Source organism: Trichoderma ghanense, assembly GCF_004382785.1.
Source record: "Trichoderma ghanense strain CCMA-1212 chromosome Unknown scaffold_14, whole genome shotgun sequence".
Lineage (NCBI taxonomy): Eukaryota > Fungi > Ascomycota > Sordariomycetes > Hypocreales > Hypocreaceae > Trichoderma > Trichoderma ghanense.
Genome location: NW_027395677.1, coordinates 414301 through 435443, shown reverse-complemented (window position 1 = coordinate 435443; position 21143 = coordinate 414301). Strand labels below are relative to the sequence as shown.

Here is a 21143-nt window from a genome sequence, read left to right as displayed (position 1 = left end):
AACAAGGGAAAGGGGGGAGGATCTCCCACAGGGCTCTCCATCATCCATCAAAGTGCCGGCGCTTGTCATCAGTCTGAACCGAGAGGCAGCAAAAAACATGAAGCCTGCTAGTTCTGATATAACCTCGTCTATAATATTTCACCCTTTTGTCCGATTGATTGTGTGCGCATCACTGACTCGTAACCCGAAACGAGAGATGCATTGGATGCAACAGCGGATAGTAATGACAGCCATCATTCGCCTTTGTGCTTGTGGATCAATGCTGGCAGCACGAGAAGCCGAGGTCTTTTGATCCCACCGATCCCACACATCCACCGCAAAGGAGGCGTTTTCGTTTCTGAGGCGCTCTTGGATGCAGCAGCCCGGCAGACGCTGCCGAGTCCTCGCTCGTTGTCTTGGTTGCGAGTTTAGAAGCAACACAACCTCGAAGCACATGTTGTAATAGTCATACGGAGCACTCGCGAGATGTGCAGAGTATCATCATCATCATCATCACGACTCGAAGCCGCACGTAGATGCATACAGAGGAAGGATTACCGTAATAGGCAATGCCATTCGAAACAAGGCTGTGTGATATTATGTAGGGGCTCCTCTTGCTACACGAGCCATTGAGACACGACACGTGCGAGGCTATGACGGTCCGTTGTTGAAGCACGAGCATGCAAAATCGCCTGGATCATGACTTGTTCACGCCAGATCACAGCCAGCAAGCGCAACGGCTTCTCCGTCTGCTGTAATGCTTGATGCGATATTATGGATGCAAGTCAGTAGCCATAAAAAAAAAAGCACAGGCGTCTCCGCAGGCCATGGATGATGATCAAACCATGTCCGCTGAGATTATCGCCGACTGTCCATCATGGCTTATCACCGGTGCGGCTGTTGCTCCAGGACGAATCGATGGGAAGAAGAAGAAGGAAAAGAGGGACGTATCATCATCATCATCATGCTCATCACATACGAAGTACTGTAGCACTTGGTCTGTATCGTATGTATGGGGGATGCAACGGTGAAAAGAAGAAGCGTTTGATGGTGTTGGGCTCCCGCGGCAGTTTTGCGCATGTGAATGTCTTAGCAGACGGGGTCCATCCGGCAGTTGAAGAAACAACACGAACACCTCCATGACGAACGTGAAGCGCTAGCTTGAAGCTGTGCCGAGTCTTTGCTCGATCGAGTTATAGCCAGAGGCATTGACTGCAATTTATCACGAGTGCTGCTACAGAGGTAATCATGATTGGCTCCGTACAATCTCCAGATTCTCGTCCGCTCATCTGGCGCAGCACAGCCCTGCAAGCGTATCTCTTACCGCTTTAGACAATAGTCGCCTTTTTCCTCATCTGCCGCACCCCCCCTTGTCTACTCTCCATGTCCTCCGACTTGTCCAAAAGAGAAAAACATCAGAGTCAACAGCAAGACGATAGAATACAAGCGGCTGAATGGCAGAATGGGATTGGTACAGCGCCTGAGAAGACTGCCCGAACGCTGATGCTACTGCAATCATTCGCATGATATACATGCTGCATCCTACAAATTGATGCTTCAATCCTGCGATAGATTCATCCTCCAAGTACAGCCACTCCCACTCTATGTACTCGTAACAAGTCATCTATAAAGTAAAGTCATCCTAGCAAGTCTCTGCCAAGGAATTAGCCATCGGATCACACTGGCGTTGCATGATTCCACAGTGTTTGATATTGCCTTTTTTTTTTTCCCTTGATTTTTTTTTCCCGCTTCGACTAGGTATGTACGGAGCTTTAGGGGGGGCCATCGTGGGCGATCACGATGATGCTAGGTTGCTTGCTAGTGTAGAGCCACGAAATTCGACGTTCAAGCGTTGACGATTCCCTAGTCCTGGCTTCGGAGAATATCGATGGACTGCTGGGCATTCTTCAGCATCGGTCTGATGAGTGATTGACCAAGCAATCAAGAATGATTGAACCAGCAGCCTCCAATGATCACGTAAATCACATTTCAAATCCTCCTCAAAGTTCTTCTTCCACACTCACCAAAAAAGAAACAACAATCATCACATATGAAATGTGCAAGAGAAAAAGGACTCAGCGCCACGTGCCAACAAAAATCCTTCCTCCCAGCACTCCATCCAGCGTCCAGAAACTCAGCCCTCGAGATTTGCTTCTCTATGCGGACGCACATACTTGCAGTACGTACTACTTTCCCACACGCCCCCCTGCCACCCATCCACCCAGCCAACTCCTCTTACGATGCAACCCTCCTCCGATTCCCACACACACACTCACCCTCTCTCTTTCTCATTCCCTCTTCTCTCTTTTCCCATCCCGCACTCGCTGCAACGCTCAGAAGATTACTAAGGTATTGAAAAGCACATTCGTACCAACGACAATCCAACTTCCGAAGTATTCTGTGGTACATCCATCCACCACCCCGTGTTTCTCAACAAGGAGTGCTACCCACGCGGGGTGTCATCCATCGACAAAGAGCCAGCCAGTCCAGGGGTTGGCCGCCATGTACAGTATCAACGCCGCTCCCCATTTCCGACGGCGGCGTCTGTTGGCGGCTCTTTTTTTGACTTTGTCGCAGAAATGCTTGATGGAGTGATGTACCTTGTTTTGCAACTGGGGGATGGGGACGGCAAGAAAGATTTCTGCAATTTCCTGGGTATAGTAGGGGAATCGGAATCTTGGTGGCACCCCCTGCTTGCCTTGACCTTTGATGCGATGGCTACCATTACAACTAAGGTATTGTCTGCCACTGTCAAGATCATTCAACGCATCGAGATCCTCTGACGTGTACAGCGTGTCTACTCGTCATCCTCACCCTCATCCTCATCCTCTCGATTGCTACCGCGACGAATAAGCTGCCTGGATGCGCGGCAGCCCACATCAGAGTTACTGTACGATACAGTACATCTGCCATGCCTCTATACAGTGACTGTACTTGTTCTCATCAGAGTCTTGGTTCTTCTACGACCACCGCGAGATTCATTCTAAGCCCCCCCAAGATAAATTGTTACGGACTTAGCTTTGCGCGCTCTTGATCTGTAGGTACATAGGTCAGTGCCTCCGACTCCGTCCGGCTACGTGTACATTGAGGACGCTTCCAACGTGCCCACATATCGACTTGCTTCATTTCAGCGTAACTCTTCATTCTTGAACACCTCTACATTCCAACATGCAAGAAAACAGGAAAAGAGCCAACGGGAAACAGAGTTGCTCTGCCCGTCAAAACTCAATGGAAGCAAGCAAGCCACGCCCCGCGCCGATCTCTTGACCTGTAATATCAGTACCTATCACATGCGTAATGGGCGCATCCATCACCTGCTTGCTCTTCCTCGTAGCATTACGAATCTCGATCGAAAAAACTACCAAACCTATCGATGAACGTCCTCCGACCTTTGCACATCTCGTTTGAAATCTGTGCCCAGAGACAACAACAACAACAACAACAACAACCTCTTGCATCTTTTTTTTTTTTTTTTTTTTTTTTTTTTTTTTTTTTTTTTTTTTTTTTTTTTTTTTTTTTTTTTCCTCTGTGGACTGTTTGTCCCAGGTGAAATCCACGCGGCAACCTCGTTCCCTCATAAAAAACACCATTATGAGCTTCCAGAGATGTATGTCATTCTCGAATGGAGTACTTCGTCTCACTTCACAAACATTCTTGCAATTCTCTTCCCACGTCCAACGAATCACCGTAGCCTCACCCATCACACTCCTCAACATCTCGTCCTAAACCTCCGTCATATCACCCCTCCATCACAGCAGGACAAAAGCCTCAGCCTCTCGCCTCCAATGCGTCCATGCTCGTTCTAACATGTACGTACATGCAGCTTCATTCCCGCTGCATACATGAGGTACGCATACATCTCCGTACACGTATCATACCTAGTACCCAACATACAGCAGCCTCCCATCAAGCACTTATACGTGCACCTACGAGTACATCAACTTTCCTCACATCACCCAAGGCACCTATGAATGGATGTGAAAGAAAAGTCAACGCGTAGGTTACATCACAGTCCATCTAAAAGCCCACGTCATAGCCACGTTCCACTCCTCATTTGCCGTACATTTGTCCACTGTTACAACCAGATGCCCAAACAGGAATACAATCAGAAGAAGTGAAATGAGATGAAGAGAAGGCTCTCGGGTAACTTGCCCGAATACGACTGACAACAAGCACAATACATCCCAGCCCGCCACCATAGCATGCCATCAAAAAGCCATCCATCATATGTAGCATCAGATCCGACCCTCCCCTCCGTGTGCCGTCCCTTTTCCTTTGCGCCTGATATCTCATGCTTCCCTCCTCGACAGGAAAGTAAACAAGAGGACCTATCAATACAACCGTCGCACACAGGTATCCCATGTCAACAAAGTTCCCTTTTCCGTCGTAGCATCAAGTCATCCCACCAAAACCGCAGCACAAAACAACAAACTCCACCCCGTCGCAAAGGCAGAATGCGTAGTACACAGTAAGAAGGAATACCCCGAAAGTACCCATCCCACACGGCCGCGCGCGCGCACACACACACACTCTCTCTCATACATGGTATTGCATTCTCAAAAAGGCCCGAGACACACACAGTACTGTAATTCATAAGCCCAAAAGCGAATGGCCCGAAATGGATCAGGCGTGCGTGTGTGCGTGTCCTCTGTCCTCCAACACCGTGCTCTACGAGTACCAACAAGAACTGAAAGTGAGCGAAAGACGTCTCAATAAAGTTGCCGCGAGGCTAGAACTGTCCCCAACGCTCTAGGCCAGAAACTGGCTCAGCACCTGCACCCTGGTCCGAGCTACCTCGGAGTCCTCGGCCATCTGTTGCATGATCTGAATCATCCGAGCTGCCGACGTCGTTAGCACAATGAACTGGACCGTGCCCGTGCGCACAATATGTAGTTGATGGAAGTCCAGCGTGTTGGGGAGTCAAGGTCATGGTGATGCAGGCATTCACTTACTGATGTCTGCCTTGGCCCGAACGAACAACGGGTCTTTGGCCAGCAGCTCCTTGCCCAGTGGCTCCTTGGCCGCTTCTCGCAAGACGTTCCCTATACACAGAGCCTCGAGAAAAGCTCGGTGATTGAATACCCACCAGACGCGGGCCTCGCTCTCCAGCAGGTTGAACAGCAGGAAAAAGGAGCCGATGGCATCGTGGGCAGCCTCCAGCGTGCCCCGCACGTTGACCGGAACGTCCGGGCTCTCCGAGGCGTGGACTAACATGAGGTTGTGGAAGTAGTTGCTCGTAAGAAACAGCGTTTGACGCACGACTCTCTTGTTTGTCCCGGCCAACGCCGTCAGACTCTCAGTGTCCCACGAGCGAAAGACGTCCGGAAAGGACCGGTACACTGCGCGGAAGTCGGCAATCAGCTTCGACTTGTGCCGCGCCGTCGCACAAATGGGCACGTCGAGAGACCGAGGCGAACATATCGTCTCCTGCACGAGGTTCGCCAGCGTCCACGAGCCCCGGATGTAGGCGTTGTCTGTCGGATCGCTGCTAGCAATGGACGACCCGTGATCGAGCAAGTCATCGACCGACACGTCAGTATGCGTGGCGGACGGTGGCAAGGACAACAGGACCGTGAGAAAGGTGTCCTGCAGTAAGACTGCCTGCCAAACCTTGCGTCTCTGTTGCTTCTCAAACGGGCTGGCATCCGGCGTAACTATGAGCAGAGTGCGGTTAGTTTGGTGGTCCGTCACGGATGACAAGTAGACGGCAGAGGCCGGGGATGACGAGTTACAGGAAAGGGGGCATTTATCCTCCCGCTGGGAATCGCGGATTCACGTACCAATGTTGGGGTCACGATGCAAGCCCATGGCGTAGGCTTGCCGTATCAATATTCCGGCAAATGCCCAGCCATCCGAAGCATGGTTGTCGTTGATGAGGAAGTAAGTCATTAGAACCATGGCCTGGATAGACCGAATGGACGCTGTGCTGAGATAGGAGAACATCCGGAGAGCTTGGTTGCTGGCCGACGCATAAAACTCGGCCGTCTGCTTCCGCTCCTGCGCCGTTGTCGACGTGACAAACTGGGTGCCCAAAGCCAACATGACAAAGATTTGGGCGATAAACGCGGCATCAACCTGATGCTTCTCCGCCACGCTCATCTGCCAAAAGTGCTCGTAGTCGGCATAGAATGTCTGGCGGTGGATCATGGGATACACAGGATCGACGCATTCAAAGTATCGAGACAGCAGGATATCGGCCTGGAGCTTCTCGGGAAGCACCGAGATGACTTCTGGCAGGCCACCTTCGCATGTCCAGTAGTTGGCAAATGGATGTTCCGACCCTATGCCAAAAACGTTGCTGGCAGTGGCCACAGAGTACGGGACGTTTGATAGCAAGCCGATGGAGAGGGCGACAGCGCCTCGGGACGGAGTGTCGTCGTTGCTGTTGGCGTTTCTGTCCGCGATATTGGGGACGGCTAGCTGTCCATTAGCCCCGGCTTTCTTCTTCGGAGGCTTGGTCATGCGGCGCCCATTGGCAGCAGACCTCGACGTCTCCCTGTCCCGAGCTCCGTCAGAATACAATTGCAGTTCTCCACGACGACCGAGTCAGAGAATGGGTCGACTCACTCGATAACGTTGGCAACATGAGCATATACACACTCAGTCTGCCGCTTGATGCCTGCGACAATTCAGCGTGAGTCGGCATGCTATCTCAGTCGAGAGCCAAAGCTGGACACTTACATGCAAGGCAATGTGGTCGCCCTCGATCGCACTGTCGGGAACATGTCAGCCATGCTTCTCTTGTGCAACACACCAGAGTACGCCTCTCGATGATTCCAAATAGCTGCCATGGTGGACGTGGCCCGTAATCGAGAAACTGATACAGGGACAGACAGAGGAGGAAGAATAATGCAGGGAACTCGTAGCACAGCGGACGGGCAACCGCAGGTGAGGACTCTCAAGAGTCGGTTCCATGCCCATTCATGAAGCGGCAGGTACCCGAGCTGGCTCGGTAGCTAGCATAAGATGCAACCGTGAGGAGGATCACGACAAGCGAGTAGACGACACTTGGTAGAGAAGACCTGTAGTGGCAGTACTGCCTAGTACCTAGGGGAAAGGGGAGAAGTGCGAAAGAGGGACGAGGGACAGCGGCACCATGTCTCGCATCAAGGGCCGGCCAAGACGAGCGGCTGGCACACGCGGGAAAGCACGCACCTTTGTCTTCCGCTCGACGCACTCGTGGCACGACAGCGTGGGTTTGTTTCGCTTCTGCTTCTTCTTGGGCGGCCCACCCGCATGAGGCTCGGGCAGCGTGGCCTCGGCGTCGTGGGACACCATGCCGCGGTAGTCGAGCCCGCCCAGGCCTCCGGGGTTGCCGCCGCCGATGACCGGCAGACGAAGGCTCCCGGGGACGGAGCCGGAGCCGGGCGACGCGACGGAGGCGTTGGACGTCGGGGTCAGGGCCGGCGGCATGGAGGCAGCGCCGCGTCCGACCCCGACGGCGACGGGCCTGCCGTGCTGCTGGAACAGCGACAGGTCCATCCTAGCACTGACCGGAGTCGCGCGCTTCTGCAACTAACGTAATCCCCAACAGGACAAAGAGCCGCCCCCTCCCAAGGCTGGTCCGATGCCGATGCCGATGCAGTGATTCCCCCTTTCTTTTTGGGGGAAGACGGGCCGACGCTGTGACAAGGCCGCGGGCCTTGTTCCCGGCGAGCAAACGCTTTGAGGCGCTGCGGCCCTGCTCTGCCGTCTGTCTGGCTGGCCGTTTGGCTGCTTCTCTCCTGCTGTGCTCGCCTGGCCCGGCGGATGGCCTGCCGTGCTGTGTCAGCGGCTCTCGATCCGAGTTCGCTCGCGCCACGGGACCCCCGGGAATAACAGCGTGGAGAAATCGGGGTCAGTTGCGCGAGCTGTGCTGCTCGGGGAGGGATTTTGTCTGGTGGTGGCCTCGTGGGTGTCGGATTTGAGCACTGGGAATAAACATGGTAGTGTCTATGGCAATGCTCAAAGGGGGGCGGATAATCAAATAGGAGCGGGAAGGGTGGAGGAGCCGCCTGGATTGGATGACGAGATGCAGAAAATGGGGGGGCAAGGAGGCAAATCCCAGTCAGTTGCCTCTCGATCTCAGCCGCAGCGCACTAGCCATTCTTTGCAAGCTGGAGACGAGGGAGAGGAAGCGTGGAATGAATTTGGAATTGATAGGTGGTGAAGCAGACAGAGGATTGCTTGTTGCGACTATTGTTCGCAGCAACAGTTAATCCGCATGCGGTCGACAATCGAGGAGTCGAGGGCTCAGTGGCTTGCCTTCAGTTCCTTCCTTTACTAGGCAAGGTACCCGGAACCCAGCGAGTTCTTGTCGGTATCCGGTACACGTCGTTGATACGCAAACGACGCGACTCTCTTCGATCCAGTCCAGTCCTAGGTACGCAGCGCATGTTCCTTGGCGGGGAGAATCGGCCCAATTAATGCACCGCGCAATGGCGTCTGTCTCTAGCTGGACATTACCTGATGGATTGAATAAGTCGACAACTATCTAACTACATCTACTTGGTAACTAGGGGAAGAATAGAAAGATCAGTTGAGTTGAATGAGACAGATATACAGTGTGATGTTTCCGTCTTTCTCCCCAGAGGACCGAGTAATTGAACCGTTGATCGCTTGAGACGCGAGCATTTCCATCCTTTGTTGCAGGGTAGCCAGTCCACTGCATCGCTTGGCATGGCAGGTAACAAGAGACGTCGAAGGCCGTCAGTGAACAGCAGCCCTGGAGCGGAGATATACCTACCTTAGTATCGACTGCTTTGAATGATCAAATAGCATAGAAGCGACATTGGACGAAACGCCAGTCTGAGTGTCGTCAACATCGTGTCAGTCCAGATGGGCCGAGGCAGCGATACCAAGCCCATGACGAGCTCCATCGCCAACAGCTATGAGTGGGGCTGGAGCTTCCCAGCGTCGATTACGAATTGATAAGGAAGCTCCCCCATCTTCATCTCTAACCTGAACTCTGCACAATCTCGGCCCATCCAAGACACAGGAGACGTCTCTACAGCCCTCGCCGCCCCATGAGCACCCTCACAGCGCCTGTCCGACGCACAAAGCAGCTCCTCAACCATCTCTCTCACACAATGGCCGCCCCCGAAGCGCCATGGCGCTCCGCCTTCCTGTCCCACGTCCAGCAGGCCGGCACAGCAACCTTTACCCTGAGCACGCTGCATCCCCTCGACAGCAACCATTTCGTGCCCAGGGCGAGGACCGTCATCTTTCGCGGCATGTGGGCGTCCCTGCCGGAGAACTCTAGAAACCCGGCGCCGCTCAACCCGACCGCCTTCACCAGCGACATGCCGACCATCACGACGGATGTGCGCATGGAGAAGGTGCCGGAGCTGATAGCCAGCGGACCGGAGCCGTCTGCAGCGTCAGGGGCACAGTCTGCTGCTGGAGGCCCCGTTGAAGCCGTCTTCTGGATGGAAAAGGCCAGAGTGCAATGGCGGGTCCGCGGCCGGGCCTACATCATCGGGCCGGATATCGACTCGGAGGCTGCTGCGCCCGTGAGAGCTGCTCTGCAGCCCTGGATGCGGGTTGTCGACGAGGGGCAGAAGGATGACTGGAGTTGGAGCAGAGAGCTCACCGCCAGCTTTGGCAACTTGAGTCCCTTGATGAGAGGGTCCTTTCGAAATCCTGCGCCCGGAACGCCGCTGACGCAGGAGCCGGAGCCCGGGCTAGGGTTGGGACAGGAAGTGGACGACGTCAACGATGAGCTGGCGCGGAAGAACTTTCGAGTCTTGGTCATTATGCCCGAGGAGGTTGACCAGGTAGACTTGACGGACCCAAAGAAAGGCCGGAGATGGAACCACAAGGTTGAGGTGTCTGAGTCTGAGATCTCGTGGAAGACGACGGAAGTATGGCCTTGAGAGCAGAGACATTTACGGAAAGGAGCATGCAGGCCTTGGTGGGCCTCCCTACGCCATTTTCAGGAGAGAACGACAGGACTCGCCTCCAAGAGGCATCCGCACTCGATTGGGTTGCAATTTTGAGGATTATAGACTACTGAAGCTCTATAGCATCCAACGGCCTCCGCGGAGCCAAACGTGACAGAATCAACACGGCATCTAGGTTCCGGATATCGGCTCATCTAGCATGCAGCCAGCGCAGTTTCGGCATAGCACAGCAAAGAAAGGCCCCGAACTGGACGTTGCTGTTGCATTGCGTGGATAGCCAGTGTGGCTATGGCAGAGCATTACTCGCTAGCCGATACCGTTGGCTTCATGCAGGGCTTGCTTGACGGAAGCAAATCAAGTGAAGCAAGTGAAGCTGGCTAAGCAAACGTCCAATTGACGTGTGGAGCCATGGCAGAGATGACAACCTCGTATAAGCTCCTGAGCACAACAGGGCCCTGCGGCGCCAACGCCAGATCGGTCTTGGGAAGAAGCTTGTCTCCTGGTGCCCGTGCCTTGGCATTCGGATGCTTAGATGAACTTCTTTGGACGTGGGAGGAGTCTAGAGCGTTGATCAAGGAGACGAGACGATGTTGTTGTCTTGTCTGCGGCATGGTACCGTGCAGGTACGGAGGCAAGGAGATCTGTATATGCAACTCTGGGTATAAGCCATCGGAGTCGCTCGATTAAACAGGGACTCTGTAATTGAAGCCACCGCTACGAGGCAGCCCATCTATTGCCTCTCGCACTGATCTCTCTCAAAAGGACCTTGCATGCGCTTGACCTGTCTACATGCAAGGAGCACGATCAGATGCATACATAGGTTAGACGCACAGACACCCTCGGCGGCACATGCTTTCCGGATCTTGTCTACTCTTCAGCTAGACATGCGAGGAGGAGAGTGGATTCTCCTCTGGTGAGTACATCGTCGGTCCAGCCGGCGGCGTTACCAGGCCAGGAACTTGTTTCGTCGAGGCGGCGCAGCAGCAGCAGCAGGGCGGTTCGGTGGCCATGCCGTGTTCCGTGATAATCCTCTTGCGGCCGGGCCGAGATGGTAGATGCCAGAATTCACCGCATCAGCGCATCTATCCTCTGCCTTTGGCTTGTGTTCACGCCGATATATCATCTCTAGGTAGTTGGTTGAGAAACCTGTAATACAAGTGGTAGTTCATGTAGCGAGGCTGTTGGGAAGGACATTGAGGTACAACACGATACGACAACGAGGGCCGGTAGACGCCGTGCTTCGAGACTCTGCTGATTGGCTCTTCCAAAAGAACGGGGGGTCTAAGAAAAAGGCGCTTGCTTTGCTGCAAGGACCGGCTTCTCGATCGCCGGCCTACACGATACGAGAGGGCCAAGCTTTTTCTTCTAGAGCTGCAGGAAGAGGCACATGCACCGTTTCTTTCAGGGGATCGACTGATGCCTCCTCTTTGGTCTAGTCTAGTCCGGCAGCCCGTTCCGTCCTATTATAGAGCAGACGAACTAAAAGAAGTTGCGCGAGGGAGAGAGAGGGAGAGATTGCGTGTATGTATGTAAGAGCGGACGTTGGCCGAAGCAAGGAGAGAGGGTAGAAATGAATTTTTCTTGTTGAATTCGTCGTGTGTATGGATAGGTAGGTATGAGAGTTTGGCAATTGGCCCGGATGACGGATAAGCACAGATGGGACTACGGAAGTAGGACAGCGACGCGGTCTGATAGCAAAGAGTCGGTATGGATTGCATTTCGCTTTTTGTTTCGGTGGTGCTTGTGAGACCCTGGGTTGGGGCGTCCATTTCTTAGCTGTGAGACAGTATGTATCCGGAATCCGATGAGCTGAGAATGAAGGATCCTTTGTGTGTCTGGGAGTTTGAGGAGGGCAGGAATGAGAGAGCAGCAGAAATAGAATCATGCATATTAAGCATCAATACCTTGAACTCGACAGATTAACTCCACAGTATTGGATAGACGTTCATCCCATCCATCCGGGACAGATGATTTGTTGATTCTCTCTCTTGTTTACTTTACAGGGCACTTACACAGCCATTCGCGCCCCTATGGAACCCCAAACCCCCCGTCACTTTACACGATGGAACCCGCCTCCGCTCCGTACGAGAAAAGCCCGCCTTTCCAAGGGAGCGCCCGGAGCACGGAATGTGAATTGACTGGAGCTACCTAGTCTAGCTAATCACCCTTGATATATTACATACGAGAAACCAAAAAAAAAAAAAAGAGACCAACAAGGCAGAAACCAATGGACGAAGAAAAATACGTGGAAGGATCTGTATGGAGACATTCCGTCTCCGAACGATGCTGCTGCTTCAAGGCAAGCGCCCATCTCCCGTCTTTTTGAGTCAAGAGGAGCGTTAGGTTGAGCATTAGCCTCGTGCTTGTGTAAGGCATGTTGCGGTCACTCAGTTATGAAGGGGGGGGTGGAAGGCAACGATAGAGAGAGAGAGGCTCTTTTCATATGGAGGACAGAGAAAGAAAAAAAGACCTCCCTTTTTTTTTCCCTCTCATCTTTCCGGGTTTCTTTTTTTACCTCACCTCATTCCTCTCTCTCTGCCCTTGTTTGGTGTAAAGAAAGGCGTTCTCTCTCACATACATACCTGACCTACTAACGTACTCTTGACGCGCGTTCTCGTCAAATGTCGTACAGCTTTATTGGATATTACATTTACTTTTACTTTTGACTTTGCTTTGCGCGCACCAATTCTAAACTTCTTTATTAAGCTTAATTTATTGTTTTATTGCGCAGTTTGTCCTTGCCCTCTTTTTCTTTCAACCAAGCGTCTCCTCGTGTGGATTTCTTGTTCTTGGGATTTTTCGAGTGGCGGGTTATTGTTTGCATCGCGAGTTACACGCAAAACGGCGGCGGTTATTCTGGCTGCCTAGACTCGCAGGCCACAGCAATGCGCGGCCTAAGCAAGGCGGCGACGCTCATGTTGGCGCCGGCGGCGGTGTTGACGAGGCCTTTGCCGATGAATCCATCATCACGAGGTGTGTATTGACATTAAAAAGAGAAGAGGCGGATGAGACGAGGAAGAGAAGAGGGAAGCACGAGACAGAGAGGCGGCTGGGTACACTATCCGGGCACTGGAGCATCACCTACACCATTCATCTGTCGATATACTGACCCATCCCTTGTCAATAGATGTTCCGGCCGAATCTGCCTTTTCCGTTGCCATTGCCGTAGACACGAGCGCCTCCAGAGACGCAAAGACGGCCGACCAAACCCTGGTAAGACCTCAAGACACCATGGAACGATTTCCCTTTGAAGCCACGATGAAATCGAACCCACTGACGCAAATCTCGTCGCAAAGGTCCTCAACCTCGACATCCAGGAATCCCCCGAAGCCTGCGCCCCCGCCAAAGTCCGCATCGACGGCTTCCTCCTCGCGCAAGACGACACCGGCGCCGGCCAGGGCACCTTCGCCTCCCTGGACGGCCGCACCGTCACCGCAAGCTGGAACTTTACCTGCCGGGAGCACGAGCACGAGCACAAGCAGGGGCACGCCCGCCGCGGCGGCGTCCCCTGGGACCAGGACCTCGTCGTGACAATCATGACCCTCGACGGCGAGCCCGTCCTCCCCTCGACGCCCTCCTTCGTGACGAGTTTCCGCCAGCGGGCGCCCGTCAAGGTATACGACATCGGGGGCGACTCCGTGGTGTACACGACGGATGGGCGAGCGCCGTCTCGGCGGGACAAGGAGAGGCTTTTGGAGAGGATCAAGGGGTTGACGGGGGTGGATGAGGTGGATGGCGAGACGAGGGTGGACGTGGGCGAGATTGTGTCGCTCGAGAAGCAGATGCGGGAGCTTGGGGAGAGGATCGAGGATAAGCAGAGGATGGTGTTGGATAGGTTGGGAATCAGGGTGGCGGCGCCGGCGTTGGACATGCAGATGTTTTATCAGACGGCCAAGTTGGCGTCTTCGACGTTGAGGGGGACGATGGAGCACTGGCTGGGTTCTGTGCTGGGGTTTCCGGTTGCGCGGTATGATTATTGGCATCGGGATGAGAACGCTGGGGATCATCGTCGGGTTGGGCAACACGCTCATCCGGAACATGGGGACGATGGGGTCGTGGTGAGCATGCAGGTGGATGGAAAGGGGGGGCAGCGCTTCTTCTACTACCGGGACGATGCCGATGCCAGCTCCACGCGACTCACGCCGGCGCCTCCTCCAAGGGTAATAACTACGACCTCCTTGTTGAAGATTTCCTGTGGTTTGTTTGTCGAATGTTGCCAAGTGCTAACTGTGTGGGAACAGAACGTCAGCTACCTCCCCCTCTTCGCAACAATCTTCACCTTCCACCTCGGCCTCTACTTCATCCTCCGCTCCATCCGCCAGCGAATGCGAATGTCCTCCTCCCGCCGCCCACGACGAAACCCCAGCCATCGCCGCACGCAACGACACTCTCCTCGCTCCAGCAGCAGCAGCAACGGCCAACAAAGCACCGCCCGTCTGCTCCGCGATAGCGTCAGAGACCTCTTCCGGACAACAACAACAATAACAAGACACAATGAGCTCGACGAAAAGACGCGCATGATGATGATGATGGGGGAAGAGGACGACGGCACTTCGATGGAGGACGAGCTGGCGTCGTTTCAGGAGGCTGCTTCGCTGTTTAGCGACGTGGTGGCTGCGCAGGAGAGGGAGGGGGATGGAGAGGGGAGGCTGCCGAGGTTTGCGGAGGATGCGAGTCCGCCTGCGTATGATGAGCAGTGGATGCGTGATGAGAAGAGGCCTGACGGCTGTTGATACCTTCTATTCTGTCTTTGTGTGTGTGTTGATTTTTTTTTTCTTTTTTTTTTTTTTTTGGCGAGGCAATGATATGGTCTATGAGACTCTAACAATGATAGCTACAATGATATTGATCTGGAGAAACTAGAGCGAAATATATCCTGATTGCACCAGGGCGGTACACCCATCCGAGGGACAGGATCAAGCAAGCATACAATAAACAAAGTTTTCCGAAATACCATTTTACATGGAACCTCTATATGACAAGGCTTAAAAATCAGGCTATGCTCAACACGTGAACTGCTTCTGCAGGCAAAGCTGTCTACCCATATACAAACCGCCGAAAGTTGCCCCCTATCCTCTCAACACCCTCCTCCACCCCCCACCCCTTGACCTCGCACACAAACCGATACATGTCCGCCAGCAGCCCCTCCGCCTCGTCGCCAGCAGCGTGCATGTCGCTCTCGACAAGGATCCTATCGTCCGGCACCGCCCTCACGACAGCCACGAGCTTTTCCTTTGCGGCGGCGCTACCCATGTTGACGCCCGTGGAGAAGGAGGCGAAGATGGTAGAGGGCACGGCCGGGTGGAACCACTGCTTGAGCATGTCTGCGCTGCCGCTGTACGAGTGGAGGCATATCCGTGGTGGAAAGGGTTTGCCGCCGATATTTCTCTTCTTCTTCTTCTTCTTTGCTTTGCTGCCATCGTTGTCTGAAGAGGCTTCCTCATCGTCGTCGTCGTCGTCGTCTGAGCCTTCTTCGGCGCCGGGAGCGATCCTCTTCTTGTCTCTTCGAGACAACACCTTCTTCTCATGGCCCTTCCAACAGGCTGCTATCGTGTCGTACAAGACGCCATGAGCCTGCACGCCATGGACACTGACCGCCCTGCCCATCTCCCCTGCCAAACGAAGCTGTGCCTGCAAGATAGCCTGCTGGTGCTGCATCTGCACTCGAAAGGGACTGAGGAGTCGGCCCTCGCGTCCGCCGGGAGTGAGATTCTCGTCGCGAGAGTAGTCGTCGCCGGGAGGGCGCTGTTGGGGGAGGCGGAAGCCCTTGTCGAGCCCGACTTCGCCGACGAGAGCCAGAGGGAAGGAGCTGAGATATTCGCGGGTGGATGATAGGAGGGATGAGAGGGGGGTTGGTGTAGGGAGGGAGGAGAGAAGGGATCGATCTTGGGGTGTTGGAGAGAGAACGGCCTGGTAATGGGCGATTTTGGCATCTTCTTCCGCAGAGGCGTCGTGATTGTCGGTGTTGGAAGGGTTGTAGTTGTACGTGGGATTCGGGACGGTGTCGTCGTAGAGCTGGTAGGAGAACCAGGGATGCCAACCAAACGCCGGAACGACTTTGCATGATGTGTCCGCTGAATCTGGCTCCGACTCTGAGTCTGCATCATTTATTCCATGGTCGGCTGCTACGTCAGCGACGAGCTGCTGGTCCTGCGAGCGAGTGGCCATGATGGCGAGGACGCGGGTGCGCAGAGCGGCGATGGACGAGGGGGACAGAGAGGACATGGTGTCGGTCGGGTGGCAGTGGGCGTCGTAGGCGCCGAGATGCCAGGGGAAGGACTCATCGCCGTGGGCTGGTTTGGGTGGTGGTGGTGAGGCGGTGTCTTTGTCTTCTTGGCACATGGTGACGATGCTGAAGGTGCATCAAGAAGGAAGTTGATGATTTGGGGTTGGAAGTGTATCAAGAACAAGTTGAGGTCATCGCGAGAACTTGTCTCTGTGCCTGGAGGGATATGGGGTGGTGTTTTATGAAAGTTCAGCCTCTGTTGTGTGTGTGAAGTGACTTGAGACAGATGAATGATTGTCATCCCCAGTTGCATCATCAATCGCTCAACTCAAGACTTGTCGTTGATGAATCTGTGGAGAAAGGCGGGGAGACGCTGCCGTCTGCCGGCGATCCACTCAAACCGCTAATCTCATTCTCATCTGGTCCGATCTTGTATGAATTCCCACGGCAATTGTTATCGATCATCATCATCATCATCACCATCTATTCAAACTCAGTCACAACTTCATCTCATCACCAGATGCATCACCTCGTCCAGCTTCATAATCAATTGAACTCATCCAAGCCTCGGTAACTGCTTATCCTGAACACCAAAAAAAAGCTTCGATCCCACCCCCCTGGAATAAGCTCCAGGCCGCCACGCCGCCGGTTTTGGGACGCTTCCCCGCACCGGCCATTGAATCATGGGCTATGCCGACGACGCAATTCTTGGGACACTTGAGCTTCTGATCGCAAGGTGTCAACGATACTGTGCGTATCAGCTGTGAGAAGCTTCAACTTGCATCTCATCTCAGCAAGCGAGTACACAGTATTATCTCTCTCAATTGAAGCCAGCTCAGCTCAACTAAAAAAAAAAAAAAAAAAAAGCAAAGAATGTATGGTCAGAAAGCATGTGAATGCACATTCCAACTTGTCGCCACGCATCTGCCATCTTCAACCATCATGTCTCACAATCAATCAACTTAGCGTCGTCCCCCTTTGACAAGTCCAGGCCTCACACACCTTGACGCCTCCCAATCCCATCAATCAACCCAAAACTCTCCAAGCACGCCACAAAATTCATGTAACCGAATTCGCAACCTGTTTTCCCCGTTCGCCTCTTTTTCTCTTGTCCCGTTCTGTCAGGAGTCAAAGGTCCCTTATCTCTCTGCCTTGACCCACTACTTAAATCCGTGCTGCCTCATCGTCTGCCGTCTTCTACTCGCCATTGTTTCAAACACCATCCCCGGATTTCTTTCGTGCCGCTGTGCTCACATACACTTCCCTTTACCTTTCTTTTCTCTTTTCTTTTCTTCTTGTCCTCCCTCTATCCTGTCATTTTCTCGTGTCTTTGGTTATCGATCATCAATTGTTTTGTTCTGGCGTGTCGCGTTCTGTGTCCAAGTGCCTTGAAACCACCAACCCTCCATCTCGTACATTCCTCTCTCACCTCCTTCAATATCAACATCAACAACAACAACAACAACACCCATTCATCAATCAGCACCGCCATGTCATGATCCGCCACCTCCTCGCCCGCCTCACGTCCATCCTCCTCCACCCCATGGCGCTCCTCAACCCCCTCTACGCCTTGGTCGTGCCCTTCCTCCTCGTCACCACCATCCCGCTCGCCATCCTCGCCGGCATCACCACCACCTTTGCCTTCTCCATCCTCATCCTCCGCGTCTTCGTCGTCTACCTCGACATCGCCCTCTCCCTCGTCTCCCAGTCCCTGTCCCACCTCACCGAGAGCAGCGTCTCCCGCTTCCACCCGCGCCCTCCCCGGCCCTCGTCCTCGCCCTCGACCTCGTCCTCGGTCCACAGCCGCACCAGCAGCGTCAGCCCCTCCGTCTCGTCCACCCTGCTCAAGAGGCATCGCCGCCGCAGGCCCAGCTCCTCCGTCTTCTCCGCCGGCTCCGCCACGCCCGCGAGCGACATCGGGCTCGGCCTCATCCCCAGCGTCGGCGCCGAGCGGGACTTTGAGGGCGTCGGCGGCTGGCGCCTCGGCGGCGACGACGACGACGACGAGCTCTGGACCACCATCAACTCCCGCTACGAGCTGCCCGACCGCATGCACGACCGCAATCACCGCCGCAGCCTGTCTGGGGGCCCGGCTGCAGCCGCGGACGCCGGCTTTCTCATGATGAAGGGCCGCGCCAGGAGCCCCGAGCAGAGGCTCGTGACGCCCGCGTCTCCGAATAGCTCCAAGGCTCGCGCGCCCTCCGCTTCGCGTCTGATTGGCAGTTCCAGCCAGAACGATGGCTATTTCCCCATGATTACAACCACCAAGGCAACCAAGCGGAACCTCGGCTAGCTGCGTGTTGATGCGATGACTGAGACGGAAAAAGAAAGGACGACAGACTGGACCGGGGTTTGGGTATGGCTTCGAGGTTTCGAGGCTTCGCAACGGCAGATCGCTGCTGTGCCACTCTTCATCTCGGAGGACGTTTGATTTGCTGTCGAATGCTTTGTAGCGCGGGAAATGGATGGGTATGGAATTTGGCGTTTTCAAGAGAGCACATGTCATGCGATTCATGTTGTACATACATCAGATTGTGAGGATATTGCTGCCTCCACCCTTCTTTGCTCTATTATGATGGAGATTAATACATACATGATCGTCCCATGAGTGATATATCTTGATCCTGGTAGTCGTAACCGCCCTCCATCGTGAAAACAAGACCTCAGCGCCGTACCCAGACACTCCCTTTCCAACTCCTCAAGACGAATGGTATCTTTTTTCAAAATCAAACCCAACCAATCAAAATCCAACAATCAAAACGCATCCCTCACAGCGTCTGCCAAAAGTAATTCGCGTAAAAGTACCGCGAAAACTTCTTATCCATATTCACCACATGGACATCCCCCCTGCGATCATTCCTCACCACCGCCCTCGCCCACTCCCCATCCTTGTCATCCCTCTCAATCTCGATCCCGAGGCTCCGATACACCTTCAACCTCAACAGAACCTCATCGTCGACAGGATCCCTCCTCCTCCCTTCCTCGGACCCGTCCACGCCCTGCAGCTCCAGCTCCTGCAGCCGCGCCGCGAGGTCGGCCGCCTGCTGCGCCAGGCGCTCCGCCTCCATCTCCGCGTCCGAGGCGGCTTTCGCGACGCGGAACTTGTGCGTGTCGAGGCGCGCAATCGTGGACGCGTGGTCGGCGGAGGAATGCGACGAGGCGAGCTCGTCGTGCTGCGCGTTGATGGTGTTGAGCTGTCGGGAGAGCTTCTTGAGGGTGGCGTCGCTGTCGCGGATGTGCAGCTCGCGGGCCTGCTGGAGGGTCGAGAGGGATTCGGAGATGCGGCTGACGGCGAGCTTGTCGGGCTGGATGTTGAAGTTGTTGATGGTGTGGTGGATGAGCTGGGCGGCGATTTGTTAGTTTGCGGTTTGCATGGCTGCGGTTTCTGGACGTACAGTGGCTGGATCCTCGGCGAGAAGCATCGTGGCGGTGTTTCAACGTATTCAACAGTGCGTATGTGTATGGTCTCCAAGAAAGGACTGCGATAGTTGTCGTCTCCAATGTCCGTGATGCAATTCGTAGTGTTGGTGGTGAATCCTCTCCAAAACCAAATCAATGTCACCAAAAAAAGAAACGAACCTTCTCCCCCCAGTTCCGTCGCCCGGGACAACCCCCTTCCGCCCAAACAAGCCACACCCCGCAACGTCATCAGCTTACCTCAGCCACACTTTGAACTACCTTGCAACTCCACCAGCCACAATACGATAAGCTTGGCAAAAGAATGGGCAACTTATGACCTCTGATTTCCCTTTGACAACAAGCCAAAGCCGCATCCGCAAAGACACACGAGACTCGACAAAATACTCTTCTTTTCGACCTTCCTTGCTCTTCCAGCTGAAATCTGCTACTCTTCTTCTCTTGTCTTTTTTATCCTCATCGCTTGATTCTACTTCTTTGCTTCGGAGCCTTGTTCAAAGCGCCTACGACCGACATCGTCATCTTTGCGCCTCTACCTCGGCTCCATCCTTCAGCTCGAGACAAGCCGAACTGAACTCCTTTTGCGCCGCCTCCATCCAAAGCATCACCAACCGCCCAAAATGGTCACAGAACTTCCCTGTAAGGCACCTCGTCCCTCCTTTTCCCCCGGCATTCCCCAACTCCAGTCGTCTTCTTCTATCCAGCTATCATGCCGAGAAGCGCAATCCAGCACAAGCCCAAGTCGGAATACAAGTCAGCTAACTGCTCTTCTTCTTCAACGACAGACGCCCTCGACGCAGAGACGTTCGTCCTCCCTCCCCATCGCAACTGTCCTCGATCACAAACAAGCTAAAACAACCATACAGGCCTCTGAACCCCTCAGAGCTCAGCGTCCTGCGCGCCCAATTCGAGAAGGAAGGCGAAATGGTCGGCGTCCAAACCAAATTCAACTACGCATGGGTACATACATCCCTCCCTCATCCATCACCATCCCTCCCCAAAACCCATCCTCAAATCCTCCCTCAAATCTTTTGGGCTGACGCAAATGCTAAACGCAAACAGGGCCTCGTCAAATCAAACAACCGCAACGACCAACAACTCGGCGTCCGCCTCCTCTCCGACATCTTCCGCGTCTCCCCCGAGCGCCGCCGCGAGTGCCTCTACTACCTCGCCCTCGGCAACTACAAGCTCGGCAACTACGGCGAGGCCCGCCGCTACAACGACCTCCTCCTCGACAAGGAGCCCGCCAACCTCCAGGCCACCGACCTGCGCCAGCTCATCGACGACAAGGTCGCCAAGGAGGGCTTGCTCGGCGTCGCCATTATTAGCGGCATCGGCATCGCGGCAGGTGTCGTCGGTGCGTTCTTGTTGAGGAATGCAAAGAGGAGGTGAAAAGAATGAAGATGAAAGCTGGGTTGGGGGACCAAAGGGGACTGTCTCTGCTGAAAGGGGGGGATTCTGATGCAGCCGATGACATGAAGATTGACAACAGACAACAACAGACAAACTAAGAAAAAAAAAGTTGCAAAAGAAATGGAAACAGACATGGTGAGGAAAGAGAGGGGGGAAGACGGTGCGGAGATGAATTGGTGTATTCGCCTCCAGTACCTAGGGAAATTGTCATGATGGGATCACAAAGG

At 54.2% G+C, this 21143-nt stretch overlaps 8 protein-coding genes across 8 annotated transcripts; 4 read left to right on the top strand and 4 right to left on the bottom strand.

Annotated features, from left to right (window-relative positions):
- Positions 1-4728: 4728 nt before the first annotated feature.
- On the bottom strand, positions 4729-7461 carry CCMA1212_009028 (Transcription factor yanR; the record flags this gene model as incomplete). Its single annotated transcript, XM_073706129.1, has 6 exons — positions 4729-4817; positions 4932-5633; positions 5760-6475; positions 6547-6598; positions 6661-6691; positions 7135-7461. 6 exons carry the CDS (start codon positions 7459-7461, stop codon positions 4729-4731), a joined length of 1917 nt encoding a protein of 638 aa, XP_073555366.1.
- Positions 7462-9047: 1586 nt separating this feature from the next.
- CCMA1212_009027 (uncharacterized protein) lies at positions 9048-9833 on the top strand (the record flags this gene model as incomplete). Its single annotated transcript, XM_073706128.1, has 1 exon — positions 9048-9833. The coding sequence occupies one exon, from the start codon at positions 9048-9050 to the stop codon at positions 9831-9833; it is 786 nt and encodes a 261-aa protein (XP_073555373.1).
- A 404-nt stretch (positions 9834-10237) lies between these two features.
- Positions 10238-10471, bottom strand: CCMA1212_009026 (uncharacterized protein; the record flags this gene model as incomplete). Its single annotated transcript, XM_073706127.1, has 1 exon — positions 10238-10471. The coding sequence occupies one exon, from the start codon at positions 10469-10471 to the stop codon at positions 10238-10240; it is 234 nt and encodes a 77-aa protein (XP_073555374.1).
- A 2274-nt stretch (positions 10472-12745) lies between these two features.
- On the top strand, positions 12746-14593 carry CCMA1212_009025 (uncharacterized protein; the record flags this gene model as incomplete). The annotated part of the gene is made up of 4 exons (XM_073706126.1): positions 12746-12833; positions 12988-13073; positions 13157-14020; positions 14102-14593. The coding sequence occupies 4 exons, from the start codon at positions 12746-12748 to the stop codon at positions 14591-14593; spliced, it is 1530 nt and encodes a 509-aa protein (XP_073555371.1).
- A 304-nt stretch (positions 14594-14897) lies between these two features.
- On the bottom strand, positions 14898-16202 carry CCMA1212_009024 (Cut9-interacting protein scn1; the record flags this gene model as incomplete). The annotated part of the gene is made up of 1 exon (XM_073706125.1): positions 14898-16202. One exon carries the CDS (start codon positions 16200-16202, stop codon positions 14898-14900), a length of 1305 nt encoding a protein of 434 aa, XP_073555372.1.
- A 1379-nt stretch (positions 16203-17581) lies between these two features.
- CCMA1212_009023 (uncharacterized protein) lies at positions 17582-18379 on the top strand (the record flags this gene model as incomplete). The annotated part of the gene is made up of 1 exon (XM_073706124.1): positions 17582-18379. One exon carries the CDS (start codon positions 17582-17584, stop codon positions 18377-18379), a length of 798 nt encoding a protein of 265 aa, XP_073555369.1.
- Positions 18380-18854: 475 nt separating this feature from the next.
- Positions 18855-19508, bottom strand: CCMA1212_009022 (putative kinetochore protein SPC24; the record flags this gene model as incomplete). Its single annotated transcript, XM_073706123.1, has 2 exons — positions 18855-19427; positions 19482-19508. The coding sequence occupies 2 exons, from the start codon at positions 19506-19508 to the stop codon at positions 18855-18857; spliced, it is 600 nt and encodes a 199-aa protein (XP_073555370.1).
- A 704-nt stretch (positions 19509-20212) lies between these two features.
- On the top strand, positions 20213-20895 carry CCMA1212_009021 (Mitochondria fission 1 protein; the record flags this gene model as incomplete). The annotated part of the gene is made up of 2 exons (XM_073706122.1): positions 20213-20307; positions 20370-20895. The coding sequence occupies 2 exons, from the start codon at positions 20213-20215 to the stop codon at positions 20893-20895; spliced, it is 621 nt and encodes a 206-aa protein (XP_073555367.1).
- Between the last annotated feature and the right edge of the window lie 248 nt (positions 20896-21143).